Source organism: Leopardus geoffroyi, chromosome E1, assembly GCF_018350155.1.
Source record: "Leopardus geoffroyi isolate Oge1 chromosome E1, O.geoffroyi_Oge1_pat1.0, whole genome shotgun sequence".
In the NCBI taxonomy this organism is placed as follows: Eukaryota; Metazoa; Chordata; class Mammalia; order Carnivora; family Felidae; genus Leopardus; species Leopardus geoffroyi.
Window position 1 is genome coordinate 59,940,817 of NC_059330.1, and position 15,834 is coordinate 59,956,650.

Here is a 15,834-nt window from a genome sequence, read left to right on the forward strand (position 1 = left end):
TAGCCTTTTTAACAGATAATTGCCTCAGGGGAATCAGCAACCTCGTTCCTCCACACTCGCTGTTTGCCACACCTGCGCGTCCGGGGCTCTGCTCCCCAGGGGTGCCCGGCCATGGGTGCCGGTTACGTGCGTCCCCAGCAGGGCAGGACCGCCATCATCTGTCCCGGGGCCCGCTTGGGGCTCTAAGGAAAGCCAGCACCATTCTGGCCTCTCCAACATCAAAGAGACCAATAAAACCCCACTCCGGCTGACGGGCAGAAGTCCGACAGGGTGTGCACACGGACGGGGCAGGCCCCGCGGTCCCAGCTCTGCTTCAACGAGGCAACCCATCAATTACGGGGGAGGCCGGGGCGAGAAAAACGGAGAACGCGCTAAAAACAAACGGCATGTGGTTCCAAGGGGGGCCACGTGTTTCGTTACAGCCTCGTGGAAGAAATGGAAACCAGATGTGCCCTCGGCGGGCTCCAGGTGAGCCAAGGGCCCACAGCCCGCCTCCATGACAGGACGCAGCTGCTGACAGGCCGTGGACTACGGCGGCCACGGGGACAGGCAGCCGGGTGCTGACGGACGCTGGAAAGCCCACAGCCGGCTGAGATGGGGACACCGGTGCCCGAGTCCAGTCCTGCCAGGATCATCCCCAAAGCACACAAGATGCCTGGCGGTGAGAGACCCGGCGGGCTGTCAACGTGGCAGGTGCAGGCCACCCACTTCCCTCTTCAAGTGGACTTTCTCCCTCCAAACTGCCCAACCCGTGCAACTCAGGGTGGGACGCGCAGGCAGCTTCCGAGCACCCTGATTTGTTTCCCTGGCAAACGCTGCCATTCTCAGGGTCCTCTCCGCAGGGATCCCAGAAGGGGAATCTTTCCGCCGGCCCTCGCCACCCCACGAAGGCAGAAGAGAGCAGAGCCGGCTCCTCTGAGCCCCAGGACGGACTGTTCTCCCGTAGGGGAGTCTGTGGGCTGCACTGACGCAGCCAGGGGCTCTCAAGGCCAGAGACAGACACGGCGACACATCCAAGGGCCGTGTGCCTTCAACTGCTGGCAGGCCCGGCCCCAGCAAGGACCACGGCAGGTTCAATTCTCTCGCCAGCCCTTTGGGACCTTCTCTTTTATCAGTCACGGTAGGTGGGGAGACCGGGGCTCCCACCTAGGGCAGGCACTCCTTAGCTATCGGCGTCAACAGACACCTGAAACCCACGAGCAAACAGCCTCCCCTAGGGGGCCTCCTCCCGAGGGGTAAGCCTGGCAGGCAGCCTGGCGAATCTCAATCCAAGTGGGGGTCTCTTTGCAGGGGAGGGGAGTCAGACACGCACAGGCGCACTGCTAGCGCGGATGCATACAACTGTCGTCAGAGCAGGAGCCCCCAGAGTGAACGCTACCACAGAAGCACAGCCCGCCGGTGCCCAAGCCTGACGCCGCGCAGGGCCACCGCTGGGGGTGAGGGCCCAGCACGGAGGAGGTCCTCCCCGCACACCTCCCAGCTTTGCCTGGAAGGACCACAGGCTCAAAGAAACCTCTTCTCTTCCAACCGACTCCGGACACAATGGACCCTCTTCTGTACCCTGGAAAGTCACGCTCAGAAACCACCCTGCACCCCACGGGCACGGCTACAGGTGGGGTGACAGAGCCACAGCCCAGCGGGCCTTCCGAGGCCGGCCCGCGGATGTAGCAGGCCGCGTGGGTCATCACCCATCGACGTCGGGGCGGAGGCGGGAGTGCCGAGAGCAATGCGGAACATCAAACAAAGCCAAGGGCGTTGCTGACTTTGTCCAGGCAAAACCTGGCTCGAACCCTACAAACTCACAACAGAGCAAGCAAATGTGGTAACACCCACTCATCCGCTTACCTGTGGGCACACCGAATGGTGGGCAAGGAGATCTCAACCCTGCTGTCTGCTGCCCACCATCTGCCATCTGTCCCCTGGCAAGCAGGTGGCCGTACCCTGCCCTGGAGGCCCCCTGACCCACTTATCACCCCAACAGGACAGGGGCAGGTGAGACAACCTGGAAAGCGCCTTCTGCACACCATGACCCTGAGGTGATGCCGCCAGGGTGCCCCGAGGAGGCTGCGGGGCCGTGTGCGCCCCTGGGAGCTGCCTACCTGGGAGCCGGGCTGCCTCTGCCTTTATGATGCCCTCGGCCTCTTCCAGCCGGCCGGCCGGGGCTTCCTCGGCCAAGTCCACAGGGGCCTCCTCGCTCACGGACAGGGTAGTGTGTGTGCTGACCACCAGGATGCCCAGGCCAACCCAGAGCACCACCTGGACGAGACAAAGACCCAAGAGCAAAAGGGGTCAGGCAGTTCCTGCGGCCCTGCCCTGCGCAGGGGAGGAGGGGGCGAGTGGGCACAGCACACAGCAAGAGGGGCTGGGGAGCACAGGGCACACGGGCCATGGTCCCGCCAGCCTGCCGGCCGCTCACGCCGGCCGCTGGGAGACGGTGGCTCCTAACTGGTGAACGCGACCGAATCGTCAGCGAAACCGGCTTGAGCCATGTTGGCGGTGGGGGGAGGGCGGGCTGGGGGCCGCGTGAGGGCAGCTTGAGGGCGGCCTGCAGACAGCCGACCCCCAAGCCGGACCCGTGCACCTGTGGCTGCAGAGGTCAGGCCCCGTCACCGACTCGAAGGGGGCCCCTGCGCCTCCCACCCGTCACCCAACGACCTTGCAGAGGGCCCAGGCCCCTGGGGGCCTGGCTCCGCACAGCCCGGGTGCGACCGTCCGCCTCCAGTGTCACCCACTGAGCTGGACGAGCCCAAGGCCGCTGGCACAGACGGAGAGAAAGCCATGGAGGCGGCGGCTCCGCGACCTCTTCAGAGGAGGGTGCCATCGGGGCCGCCCAGGGAGCGGTGCTCGAGGCGCTGCTGACCGCCGGGGGGGCCTCGTCCCCGACCCCGTCCCTCCCGTGAAGGAGCCGCGGCTCGTCACAGACGCTGCCCTCAGTAATTCAGTACGACAAACCCCACATTATATAAGGCCGTCTCCTCCTGCAGCTATTTTAAGACGCACACACGTCGGACCAACGCTGCGTTATTTGTGCCGCCACAGCAGCGGATGCTGCTATTTCTGCCCTGCCTGCGCCCAGCCCACCAGGCTCTCCCCGGGGAGCAGGAACTCTGGTCCTGCAGAGTCCGCGGGGGAGGAGCCCGCGGGGCGACCTGCCCCAGGAGCCAGGGAGAGCCTGCCACTCACCTGCACGCACTCGGAGCCAGAACTCAATACCTTTTTCTGAAAGGCACGTCCGTCGACTCTAAAACGTATCCGTTCAGAATAACCAGTGAGCCTTTCTGGGTCCAACACAGCTGGAGAAGGGGCGGTCCCAGGAGGAAAGGCCCCCACTCACAAAGGTGGGCGAGAGCGACGGGAGAGCCTCCAGGACAGGTCCGCCTCTGCCCCACCGCTCCAAACACCCTGCTGGTTCGGCGCTCACACAGGCCAAGTGCAGGCCATGCTTCCGAGGTCGGCTGTGGCTCAGGGGGGGCCTATGGATTCCCAGAGCCCCCCAGAAGCGACCCCCACCCACCTGCCACAGTCAGGAGCAGTGGGACTACCCGAGGTACGTGCAAGGTCTGGGAGGCAGGAGAAGCCATCTGCAGACTGGGGTCAAGAGGGCCTGACGGTGACCTCACGCCCCCCCCCCCCGCCAAGTATGCTCATACCCTGCTTGAGTATGCTCAGCTTTAGCACACGACATCTTTCCGGGAAGGTAAGATTCGTGGAGCAAAGATGGTGTCCAGAGAAGACCAAAGTCATTTCCCCCATGACTTTGAAGGACTTACTGTAACACTCTGCTTTCTAGGCTTAAAAGAAAAATGCCCCACACAAAATAAAAAACATGGGCGCCTGGGTGGCTCAGTCGATTAAGTTTCCCACTTCGGCTCACTCGGGTCATGATCTCACAGTTTGGCTCGTGAGTTCAGGCCTCCCGTCGGGCTCTGTGCCGACAGCTCGGAGCCTGGAGCCTGCTTCAGATTCTAGGTCTCCGTCTCTCTCTTCCCTTCCCCCATTCGCACTCTCTCTCTCTCAACAATAAATAAGCATTAAAAAAAATTTTGGGGGGGGGCGCCTGGGTGGCTCAGTAAGTTGAGCATCCAGCTCTCGGTTTCGGCTCAGGTCATGATCTCATGGTTTCGTGAGTTCGAGCCCCACGTCGGGCTCTGCACTGATGGTGCAGAGCCTGCTTGGGATTCTCTCTCTCCCTCTCTCTCCCCCCTCCCCTGGTCACTCTGTCTCTCTCAAAATGAATAAATAAAAAAACTTAAAATTAAAAAAAAAATTTTTTTTGAAAAAGATAAAAACCAAAACCAAAAACATAAAAATAAAAATAAAAATAAAAAACGTCAACTCCACCAGTACCGGGAGACAGCCGAGCTTCCCAAAGAAGACTGACAGGTGACAACTTAAGGTTGCTTTATAAAGGAGGGCCTGCATGGGACCAAGAGGTTGCAGAGAACAAGCTCAGCTCCACTGGGTCCCAAGCAGACGCCTGCCCCGGCCACCGGCCTGGACATCCCAAGTCCCCCCCTCATGGGACATGGCCCAAAGCTCCACCCACGCTCCCCACCCAGTGGCAGTCCCTGGGCCTCCTTCACCGAGACCCTGCCCGTCTCCTGACACACCTGGTTTGCACGCCAGCCCCGGGCCCTGCGGGGCACTCGCCAGCCGACCGCTGTCCCCAGTGTGAGCAGCCCGCGGGACCGGCCAGAGGCTCTGTGAGGAGCCACACATCTCGGCTCTCTACCCTCACCTTTCCTCTGGAGAAACACCACAGGCCCACAGAAGCCCCGGGGCAGGGAAGTCAGAGCCGCTCCCGCTTCGGGGAAGCCGCGAGATTAGTGGCACATGGGTGCCAGTGAGGACACTGGGGGACCACACCGGACACCAGGCAAGTTTTGGTCCACAGGGTGATGGCTCACGTGGTGACCAGACCGCCATCTGCGAGCAGGAATGTTGGAGGCAAGAGTCGGCCGGAGCCAAGGAAGGAGCAGGACCACGGCCACACGACGGTGCCGGGTGCCCCGGGTGGGCCGGGCACTGGGAAAGGGCACAGGTGCCGCCCAAGTCCCCCGAGGCAGCCATGACAAGTACGTGCTGACCACAGGCCCACGAGCACAGCCTGGAGCTCTACGAGGCCCAGGGCTCCCGGGGCCTTTGGAGGCTGGATACGGAATGTGCGAACAGGAATGATGGCGGGTGCTCTAAAGTCCCGGATAAGGGGCCCTGCTCCTGGAGGAAGGAGCCGAGCTCTGTGCCATCCGGGCCAGGAGCGGAGAGACAGGGAGCAGTGGTGTAGGGGTGCACGGCCTGGGATGGGAGTAGGGAGTTCCAGTCCCTGGAGCTCAGCCTCAGCCTCAGCCCGGAAGCCCCAAGCCCAGCCCCTTCCGGGTCTAGCCCTGTGTGCATCCAACAGGACAAGGCTCACGAGTGTGCCCAGTGGGCCAGCCTTCTGACTTCACAGTCCCCCTGCCGGGCCACCAGGAGGAGAGAGACACAATACATCTGAGGGCTTGGGGCGCCTGGGTGGCTCAGTTGGTTAAGCGTCTGACTTCAGCTCAGGTCTGATCTCACTGTTTGTGAGTTCGAGCCCCGCATCCGGCTCTGTGCTGACAGCTCAGAGACTGGAGCCTGCTTTGGATTCTGTGCCTCCCTCTCTCTCTGCCCCTCCCCCACTCGCACTCTGTCTCTCCCTTTCAAAAATAAACAAACATTAAAGAAAAATTAAAAAAAAAAAAAAAAAGACATTCTGAGGGCTTGGCAACAACAGGGGCTTGGCCTGGGGGCCACACGTGACATGATGTCCCGGAGCACCCCTCAAGCCGTGACCTGTAACCTCCAGATCTGCTGAGGTCCCGGACTCAGAGAGAAAGGCACCCAGGGGCACGGAAAAGGTTCCCTTTCGCTTCGCACACGGAAGCCTATGTGAACAACACACAGGCTCAAATTGTGCACCTCAATGATGAACACACACCTGGAGACGGGCTCGGGCCAGCCTGCGGCCACGCGCCCTGGTTCTGGTCTCCGGGTCAGCACGGCCAGTGTCTGACGGGCACTCCGGCCCCAGCCCACAGATCCCAGCCGGAGGGTCTCCAGTGTCGGGCTCCGGTCGAGGTCAGCAGGCAACGTGGGGTGACTCACTGGAATCCAAGACTCGGTGTGCATTGACTCACTCGCGCCCTTCCAGGAGCACAGAGCCAACCTTCCGGCCCTGCCTGGGTCAGCTGCTTGCCCGCTGGGCGCCCGGAGAACGGCTGCACCGGTGAGCTGCACAGGCCGTGCCCTGGGCGCCCGCAGAACCTCTGCTCTCTTCCGGGGGCCCCTCCCATGGCTCCTGAGCCCCCTGCTGGCTTCCAGGACGCAGCGCGCCAATTCCAGAACCCTCCACCTAGGTCAGGACGGGACAGACACTCTAATGTAGTCTCTGATTCTCAAGATAAAGAATGAATGCACTATGGCAGATAATGTTCCTTTCGATTCACTAAGGGCTCATGGTGTTTGCACAGTCCTTGCTCCTCCTTCCAGAATGTTTCTCAGGACACTCCTTCTTTTGGGACTTTCTGCAGCCCCGCCCCGACACACCCATCACCCACGCACCCCGAGTCCAGCTCCTGTCCAGGCCGGTGTCCAGGGACAAGCACTGTTGTGTCAAGGAGCACTCAGGTGGGCTGGGGAGAGCGGACCCTGGGCCTGATGCCCAGTCTGTGCCTTTGACAGGAGCAGCACCTAGAGCTCCTGGGACAGAAAGGAGGCGGGAGCCAAGCAGGTGCCCCCAGGGCCCCAGGCCTATGCGCACCGACCTCCAGCCACATTTCCAAGTGTGTCCCTTGGGAGATGTTTTCCTCAACATGTGAAAGCTACATGTTCGGAAATAAAACGCAAACAAAAGGCAGCAGCAGGTGAAAGGTAGGCCACGGTCAGATGGTCCACTCCAGAACTGACTTGTGATACAACTCACCAGGGCACTAAGTCAGAGGGAGAAACTTAACCACCTTCTCCACAAATGGTTAATACAATTCAGTGTGCTCTCTAGATTTAAAAAACCATACCCTCCCCTACTTGCTGGCTCTCTCTCTCTCTCTCTTTTTCTCTCTCTCAAAAATAAATAAATAAACATTAAAAAAAAATTTATCATGATCTCACAGTTCGTGGGTTCAAGCAGCACATCAGGCTCTGTGCTGACAGCCCAGAGCCTGGAGCCTGCTTGGGATTCTGTCTCCCTCTCTCTGTGCCCCTCCCCTACTTGCTCTCTCTTTCTCTCTCAAAAATAACTAAATATACAGATGTTAAAAAAATTTAAAAAACACAGTAAAGCAGGCACAGAGAGGGGCTTCTCTGCCACGATTCCGTGTGTGTTTACATAGGTGTACGTGCAGAGGTGTGCGAATGTATGGAATTCTCCATGTATGAAGCCACAGCCAGCACCAGGCTCACGGGTTAAAGACCAGGAGCTGTCCCCGCTGAGTGGCGAGGCCCCTCCCACTGCCAGCCCCTCCCACTGCCAGCACCACAGCCAGAGGGGCAGGACACGCACACGAGGAAAGAGAAGTCGTAACCCCTGGAAAGGAGGAGGGGAGATTATCAGAGACCCTGTACGGTGGGTGAAGAGCTGACATGTGAAGGAGACAGGCCCCTACACACAAGCAGGGAGAAGAGCTTTTGCAGAAAAGGAGATCCCGGTGGCGCAGACGCACGGGACAGCCTGGGAGAGGCGGACAGGACACCACACCCTAGGACGCCCAGGAAGGCTGCTCCGTACACACTGCAGATCGGCTAGAGCAGAAAGATGGCACTTTCCAAATTAACCTACAGTTTCAGTGAATTCCAACTCGACCAAAAACCAAAAAGCTGGATTTAGTTTTGTTAAGAGTCAGAGCGGCTAATTCGAACATTCATATGGAAAATGCACAGGCGAGCACGTCCAGAAATGTCATTAATAAGAGTGAGGACAAGAGATCAGCATTAAAACGTTTCCAGGGCAGGGTGCCTAGCTGGCTCAGTCAGGAGGCCAGGGGGGTGGGCATGTGACTCTTGATCTCAGGGTGGTTGAGTTCAAGCCCCACACTGGGTGTAGGATTACTAAAAATAAATACGCCTTAAAAAAATAGTTGGATCCAAATTTTTTTTTTTTTTCAACGTTTATTCATTTTTGGGACAGAGAGAGACAGAGCATGAACGGGGGAGGGGCAGAGAGAGAGGGAGACACAGAATCGGAAGCAGGCTCCAGGCTCCGAGCCATCAGCCCAGAGCCTGACGCGGGGCTCGAACTCACGGACCGCGAGATCGTGACCTGGCCGAAGTCGGACGCCCAACCGACTGCGCCACCCAGGCGCCCCAGTTGGATCCAAATTTTAAAAAAAGTCTCCAGAACGATGTGTCACAGCGCAGGGGCCCCTGCGCTACCATGGGCCATGGCAGCAAGCAGTGTGGACGGCTGCACGACAGGGCAGGCCAGAGGTACTTTTTTTTGTTTTTAAAAATTTTTTAATATTTATTTATTTTTGAGAGAGAGAGAGAGAGAGAGTGCGCGTGCACATGAGAGGCGGAAGGGCGGAAAGACAAGGAGACACAGAATCCGAGGCCGGCTCCAGGCTCCGAGCTGTCAGCACAGAGCCCGACGTGGGGCTCAAACTCACAGACCATGAGATCATGACCTGAGCCGAAGTGGGAGGCTTAACTGACTGAGCCACGCAGGCACCCCCACCAGCGGTACCTTTGAATGCAAGTCCCACGTGAGGCCCACGCACACGCAAGCATCTATATACGTGGGAGCAGTAACATGGCACGTCAGGGACAGAGCGACAGCTCATGAGTCGGCTTTGCTTCTTAACCCAAAATAAGACACAGATGAGCAAAGATCATGACAGTACTAGAACCGAGGAAAAGAATTTTTAAAAATCATACTGAGAGGTGGGCCTTTCTAACAATGACTTTCTTCCCTTATGAGAGTCTGAGGGACTAAAACTCTGGGACTTGATGAAGGAAAAAACGTGTGCAATCTGGCAGTCATGGGCTAGTTAATTCCCAGAACTCACTAAAATCACCGAGTTGAAGATAGTGGCAGACAACCTGGGCCACTGAGACTGCCCGTGAGGATGGAGGCCAGCACAGAGGCCCCGGCTCCTCCCGACCCGTGGCACTGAGCACCAGGCAAGAGAGCAGCAGCCTGGAGCTGGCACAACATGCAAGGCGGGCACCAGGGGCTAAGGGTGTGGGCGCTCCAGCATCCAGAACTCAAGCGCCACCATCCTTGGAGAAGGGCACCCATACCCCGTGTGCAGTTCTCCCCAAGGCACATGCCAGCTACCAGCTACGCAGAGAGGCGCAAGGAGCACCTGCCAAGAAAATCAAAGCTAAGCAGAGAATTTAGCAGTGTGAGGGCGATGGCGTTGAACTGAGACCCTGGAAGGGCTGTGCCCTAGGAGTGAGGCAAACCACAAACAGACTCACCTCAACTGAATACAGGCCTCCTGCCCATCCTCTGTCTGCTGGAAGGCAGCATCTTTCAGAATCTCTACCAGTTCTCAAACAGAAACTACTAAGCACACCAGAAGACAGGACCAAGTGACAGAAAACCAAGAGGCTGCAAAGGATCAATATAAATAACACTGACAACTTAAAACAGTAACGGTATCTTGTGATGTTTAAAATACACATAAAAAAAGAAGTTTTAAAACTAAAATACACAAAAACAACAGCACCAAAGGCTAAAGGAAGGTAAACCGAGGCAAAATATCATGGGATACTTGTCTTATCCGGGAAATGGTAAAAATAATTTATAGCCAACTCTAAGATCCATATTAAACTGCCTTGTATAACCATTAGAACAGAAACGTGCAACTCCAGCTAAGAGAAAAATAAAAAGGTGAATACTTAAGGGGCGCCTGGGTGGCTCAGTCGGTTAATTGTCCGACTTTGGCTCAGGTCATGATCTTGTGGTTCAGGGGTTCAGCCCCACATCGGGCTCTGTGCTGACAGCTCAGAGCCTGGAGCCTGCTCTGGATTCTGTGTTTCCCTCTCTCTCTGCCCCTCCCCTGCTCACACTCCATCTCTCTCTCAAAAAAATAAACATTAAAAAATTAAAAAGAAAAAAAAAAAAAACCGAATACTTAAAATGCCTGACTTATCCAAAAGTCAGCAAGAAAGAAACAAACAAAAAAAGAACAGATAGGACAAATAAAAAACAAAGAGTAAGACGGAAGTTTTAATCCCCCCCAAATCAGTAATTATATTCCCTATAAAAAAATCTTGGGGTGCCTGAGTAGTTCAGTTGGTTAAGCATCCGACTTCGGCTCAGGTCATGATGTCATGGTTTGTAGGTTCGAGCCCTGCCTCAGGCTCTGTGCTGACAGCTTGAAGCCTGGCGCCTGCTTCGGATTCTGTGTCTCCCTTCCTCTCTGCCCCTCCCCTGCTCATACTCTGTCTCTCTCTGTCTCTCAAAGATAAATAAATGTTAAAAAAAAAAAAAAAAACAACTTACTTTTTTTTTTTTTTAATCTTAAATACTCTTATTAACAAACTGGATAAAAACAAAACACTACAAAAGCCAACTACATGCTGTTATCTAAGACATACCACAAATATAAAAAGCATAGAGAGATCAAAAAAGGATAGAAAACTATACTGTGTAAATATTAATCCAAAGCAAAGTCAAGTTAGTCACACTATATCAGACAAGACCAACTTTAAGGACAGAGGCAGTCCCAAAGATAAAAAGAGACGTTTCACAGGAAAAAAGGGTTAGTTGGGTTTAAAAAAAGAAAAATGTTAAATGTTTGTTTATTTTTGAGAGCACAAACAGGGGAGGGGCAGAGACAGAGAGCGGGGACAGAGGATCGCAAGCGGGCTCTGCACTGACAGCAGAGAGCCCAATGCGGGGCTCCAACTCACGAACCTCGAGATCATGACCTGAGCTGACGCTGGTTGCTCAACTGACTGAGCCACCCAGGCGCCCCAAAAAGGGTTAGTTTTAACAAGAAACAACCAGCCTAAAACGATATGCTCCTAATAACATAGCTTCAAGATAAAGAGCAAAGACTGATACACCTAAAAGGAGAAATAAACAAACCTACGATTACAGCCTGACTTGTCCTCTCTTTCCCCTAACTGACACACAAGGTCAAAAAACGAGCAAGACCACGTAAGATCTGAATATCGCAGTTAGTAAATGGTCTAACCACCCACAGGCCCTGAGCATCCATTGGAGGAGACCACGTGCTGGGACACAAAACAAGCCTCAAAAATGTCAAAGCACTGAAATTCAAGTTCTTCAGCGTATGTTCTCCAACCACAAGGGGATCGTGCTTGAAAACAGTAGTACAAAAGGTTACCAGGAGCCCCCAAAGTCTGGAAGTCTAAAGAGAAACCGTGGGCAAAGAAGACGTAACGAAAACGCGGAAACGCTGTGGCCGTGAAGGGCGGTGGCGGTTCTTGCATCTATGGTTTGGTGCAACCCCATCCAAACCCAACGCGGCTGTGCCGGAGGGGGCTGAAAACTGACACGGAGACAGCGGGGACCCCCTTGCAGAAGAACGAAGGAAGGGAGCTCCTGCTGCCTGACGTGCAGACTCACTGTAAAGCCCCCGCACTGGAGCAGGGCCTCGCCAGCACAAGGAGAGCCGGACAGACCAGCCCCAGAGGCGTCCCCAGCAGTCCCCTGAGGGCACAGGTGACCCGTGATAGCAGGGCCACCTCAGTGGCAGGGACAGAGGGTGCAATCGGCTAGGAGCCCTCACCCTACCTCCCCATCCGTTTCAGACAGAGTGTGCATCTGAATATGAATGATAAAAGCTTCCAGAGTCTAACCCGGGAGGCTATCCGTAGGACCCTGCAGTGGGCAAACATTTCTAAAACAGCACATAAAAAGCACCCAGCAAAAGAAGGGTGACAAACTGAAGTACACTAAAATGAAGAACAGCTGTTGGTCAAAAGGTATCACGAAGAAAGTGGAAAGGTCGCCAAGAGCGAAAACATCTGCAGTAGGTAGTTCTGAAAAAAGATTTAGATCCGGAATCTTCTAAGAACTTCCACAAAATCATTAAGAGAAAGACAGCACGCCTGGGTGGCTCAGTCGGTTAAGCACCCAACCTCGGCTCAGGTCGTGATCTCACGGTTCGTGAGCTCGAGCCCTGCTTCTGGCTCTGCACTCTCTCTCCCTCTCTCTCTGCCCTTCATGGGATTCTCTCTCTCTCTCCCCCTATGTCCCTTGTGCCACTCTTTCTTTTTCTCTCTAAAATAAATAAATTAAATTTTTAAAATTAAAAAAAAAAACTGTTTATAAAAAGACCAACAACCCACTAGCTGAAACGGGACAAGACGTGAAAGGCAGTCACAGAGGCTCCCACAGCGGACATGCCCATGTGAGGGGGCTCAACACCACCAGTCATCTGGGAACTGCAAATTTGTTTTTTAATTTTTTTGATGTTTACTTATTTTTGAGAGAGAGAGAGACGGAAGGCGAGTGGGTTGGAGCAGAGAGAGAGGGAGGCACAGAATCCGAAGCAGGCTCCAGGCTCCAGGCTCTGAGCTGTCAGCACAGAGCCCGACGCGGGGCTCGAACTCACAAACTGTGAGATCGTGACCTGAGTCAAAGTTGGTCGCTCAACTGACTGAGCCACGCAGACGCCCCATGGGAACTGCAAATTAAAACCCACACGAGGTGCTACTGCACAGCCCTCGGAAGGACTAGCATCTGTGACCAGGACAGCAGATGCAGAAGCAACTGGAATTCTTTTTTTTTTTTTTTTTCCAACGTTTGTTTATTTTTGGGACAGAGAGAGACAGAGCATGAACGGGGGAGGGGCAGAGAGAGAGGGAGACACAGAATCGGAAACAGGCTCCAGGCTCTGAGCCATCAGCCCAGAGCCCGACACGGGGCTCGAACCCACGGACCGCGAGATCGTGACCTGGCTGAAGTCGGACGCTTAACCGACTGCGCCACCCAGGCGCCCCAGCAACTGGAATTCTAATGTGGGGCCAGAAGACCACTTTTGGAAAACCGGCAGAAGTTTGGCAAAAGCTGCCGAAGCTGGAGGGACGTAAGCCCGGGACCCGCTACCCCTGCCTCAGTGAATCACCGACGTGCTGCACGCACATCACAGAAGAGTCTCGTGGAGGGCCCCACCGTCTGCCCTGGGGGTACCATGCGATGTCATGCAGCAAGAAGAGGCAAGCTGCCCGACCCCGCGGCGACACAGCTGGCCACAGATGTGACACTTGGGTAAGGAGGCCAGACGTACACAAACACGCATTGTTAGACTCCATTTACCCCAACTCGAAGACAGGCAAAGTTTTTCCAAGAGGTCAGAAGACAGACGAGCAGTAACCTTTGGAGGGGAAAGACTGTGAGGCACCCCAGGGAGCCGTCGAGTGCTGGAATGTTCTAAACCTGCCACGGACGGTGGCTCTGTGGCTGGGTTCACTTAGCAAGGGGTCAGGCTGTGCGCAGAGAATTAGGGGCTCTGCTGTATGCATAGTACACGGTACTCCTGAAACAGTCACCAAACCACACCGGGGGGGAAGAACTCAGCAAGCCCCTACCAGGTTGGCAAGAGGCAAGTCTATCCCAGCACTCAGGCACACACACAGTTGTCACAAGTTGTCTCCATGCGGCAGAGGACACCCCATCACGCGGTCCAGGGAGACAGTGGGGGCGCCGCGGCGGGGGGGGGGGGAGGGGAGGGGGGAGCTGGGGGAGGGGTGCGAAGCGTGCAGTGCACACACACTCACGGAAGCGCCACTCACCGTCCAGACACACGGTCGCACAAAAGCACTTCGGTATTCGGCGCTCGGCTGAGGAAGCTGGTGCGCGACACACACACCCGGCCCCCAGGAACCTCCCCACGTCCGCATGGCAGCGGTGTGGCCTGACCCTGTGCCTCCTGCACCATCCGGACCAAGGACCTCGCCTCCTGAGAAGCCCTCGTGGGACAGCACGACCCCCCGCCTCGCCCCGAGCCCAGACCCAGCCCGTGGGGCCGAGCCACACTCACCTGGGAGGAAAGGGCGTTCTTGTGGATTTTCTTATGGATCAGAGCCGGACAAATGAAGCAGATGAGGCTTCCCATCGTGGCGCCCGTGAGGCCCAGGATCGTCTCCACTGGGAACAGGAAGCAACAGGGAGGGGTGAGGGCCAGCGTCTCCGGCAAGGGACCGAATGAAAGCTCTCGGCAGGCCCAGGCGAGCAAGCCCCTTGCCACGAGGCCCCTCCACGCACGCCTCCAGAACACGAGTGGGAGCGGAGGCACCCCTCCCGTGCCCACAGCCACACTGAAGGGGATGCCGTCCAAGGCTACAGGGCGGCATAGCGTGGGGCCAGTGGCCCCAGGAGAACCAGAGGCCAAAAGGCCACGCCTTCCCGGCTGTGGAGTCTCAGCCTAGCTCCATGCTCCCTGCACCTCAGTTCCTGGCCAGTGAAATGGGGCCAACGCGGCTCCCTCCCTCGACCGTGTGGGCCTTGGCGAGGCAGGAGCGGGCGTCTCTCCATAGGGTCCGGCCCAAAGCGAGCCCCGAGAGCACGCCCTGGTTCCTCCCAGAGCACGTGGGTGTCCAGCAGGGCCTTCTCGGATGCCTCATCTTAAATCACCACCCCCTCCGCCTCGCTCGGCGAGAGACGGAGCAGGACGGGTCCTCGGACGTGTGTGGAAGCCAGGACGCGTGGAGTGCAGACGCCTGGCCGGTTACCTGGGGGGAGCGCACGCAGGCCCCGCCGGGTATCCGATGTCAGGAAGCTCTGCATGTCCAGGAGAACGCGTTTGAGAGCTCAGACCCCGCTCGGGTCCTCCCTCGGTGATGTGTCATCAAAACCGGGAGTCAAGAGCACAGGAGCTGCCGTAGCCCCTCGTTTTCACAAACCGGGCCCGCGTCCCCGCACCTCCGTCTCCACCCAGGGCTCAAGTGCTCAGGTTTCTGCGTGTGCTTGTGGTTCCCTGACGCTGAGACGTTCATCCCACGCTTTTCTTGGGGTGCCAAAGATTCACTGAGAGTGTCTAGACTGTTCTAGGACACCAGGGAGGGTGGCATGAGACTCTGGGATGTGTCCTGGTTGAATGAGACTCCAGGCAGGGACGGCTGCGGGGTCCCTACGCATAACACAGGGACGCAGGAGGACGGGGGACAGGCAGAGGGCCGGCAGGAGATCGGGCCCCAGAGCAGCCTGCCCCCCACACTCACCGTTTGGGATCATGATTCCACCGACCATGGTTCCAAAGACGACAGAGAGGGTGAGCGCTTTAAACCGCAGAGGGGGCATGTACCCCCCAGCGGTAAAGGTGCCATCTTTCTGCTGGGTGAAAGAAAACAAAAACAAAGGTTTCGAAATGACTGATCTCCTCCCCGCACTCCAGCCAGGACGCCCTCAAAGGGCCCTGCCTTGTGCGGCCGACGGGCGAGGACGAGGCCGCCAGCCGCGCTCCAGACGCGGCACCGCCCGGCTCAGCAACGTGACTGGGAACCGGAAACCCAAACCGGCGAGACGCCAGGAAGGCGCAGGCTGCGCCTCACGTCCGGCGGGGAAGGGAAACTGGAGAACTCCGTTTCTCGACACCTGAGCGGCAAATCCTTCCGTCTTCCTTTAGAGCAACCCGCGGGAGAGATGGAGAACAGCGCCGCGTGGTAGCAACACGGACACCAGAGCCCAGCCCCAGCCCCGCGCACACCGGCTGATGGCTTCGGAGCGCAGCGGGAGCCCCGGGGCGCCCACTCCCGGCACACCCTCGTGCCACCCGGTGCCACCCACTGTCCCTTCCAGGCGCTGGACACGCAGCCCGAGAGGAAGGAAAGGACGCCGCGCAGTGTAACCAAGGCCCGCGCACCAGAGCAGCGCTGGGCACACAGGAGGGGCTGACCGCG

General features: G+C 57.0%; 1 protein-coding gene across 5 annotated transcripts in view; it reads right to left on the bottom strand.

Annotated features, from left to right (window-relative positions):
• SLC38A10 (solute carrier family 38 member 10) overlaps window positions 1-15,834 on the bottom strand; it is a 46,265-nt gene that overhangs the window by 9,958 nt on the left and 20,473 nt on the right. For 4 of the 5 annotated variants that reach the window (XM_045489845.1, XM_045489844.1, XM_045489843.1 and 1 more), the window contains 3 exons: window positions 15,157-15,268; window positions 13,977-14,083; window positions 2,100-2,256 (listed from right to left, as the gene is read on the bottom strand). In XM_045489845.1, coding sequence (XP_045345801.1) covers window positions 2,100-2,256; window positions 13,977-14,083; window positions 15,157-15,268 — 376 coding nt within the window. The remainder of the gene's footprint in view (window positions 1-2,099; window positions 2,257-13,976; window positions 14,084-15,156; window positions 15,269-15,834) is intronic. The other variant, XM_045489842.1, reaches the window with a different exon arrangement.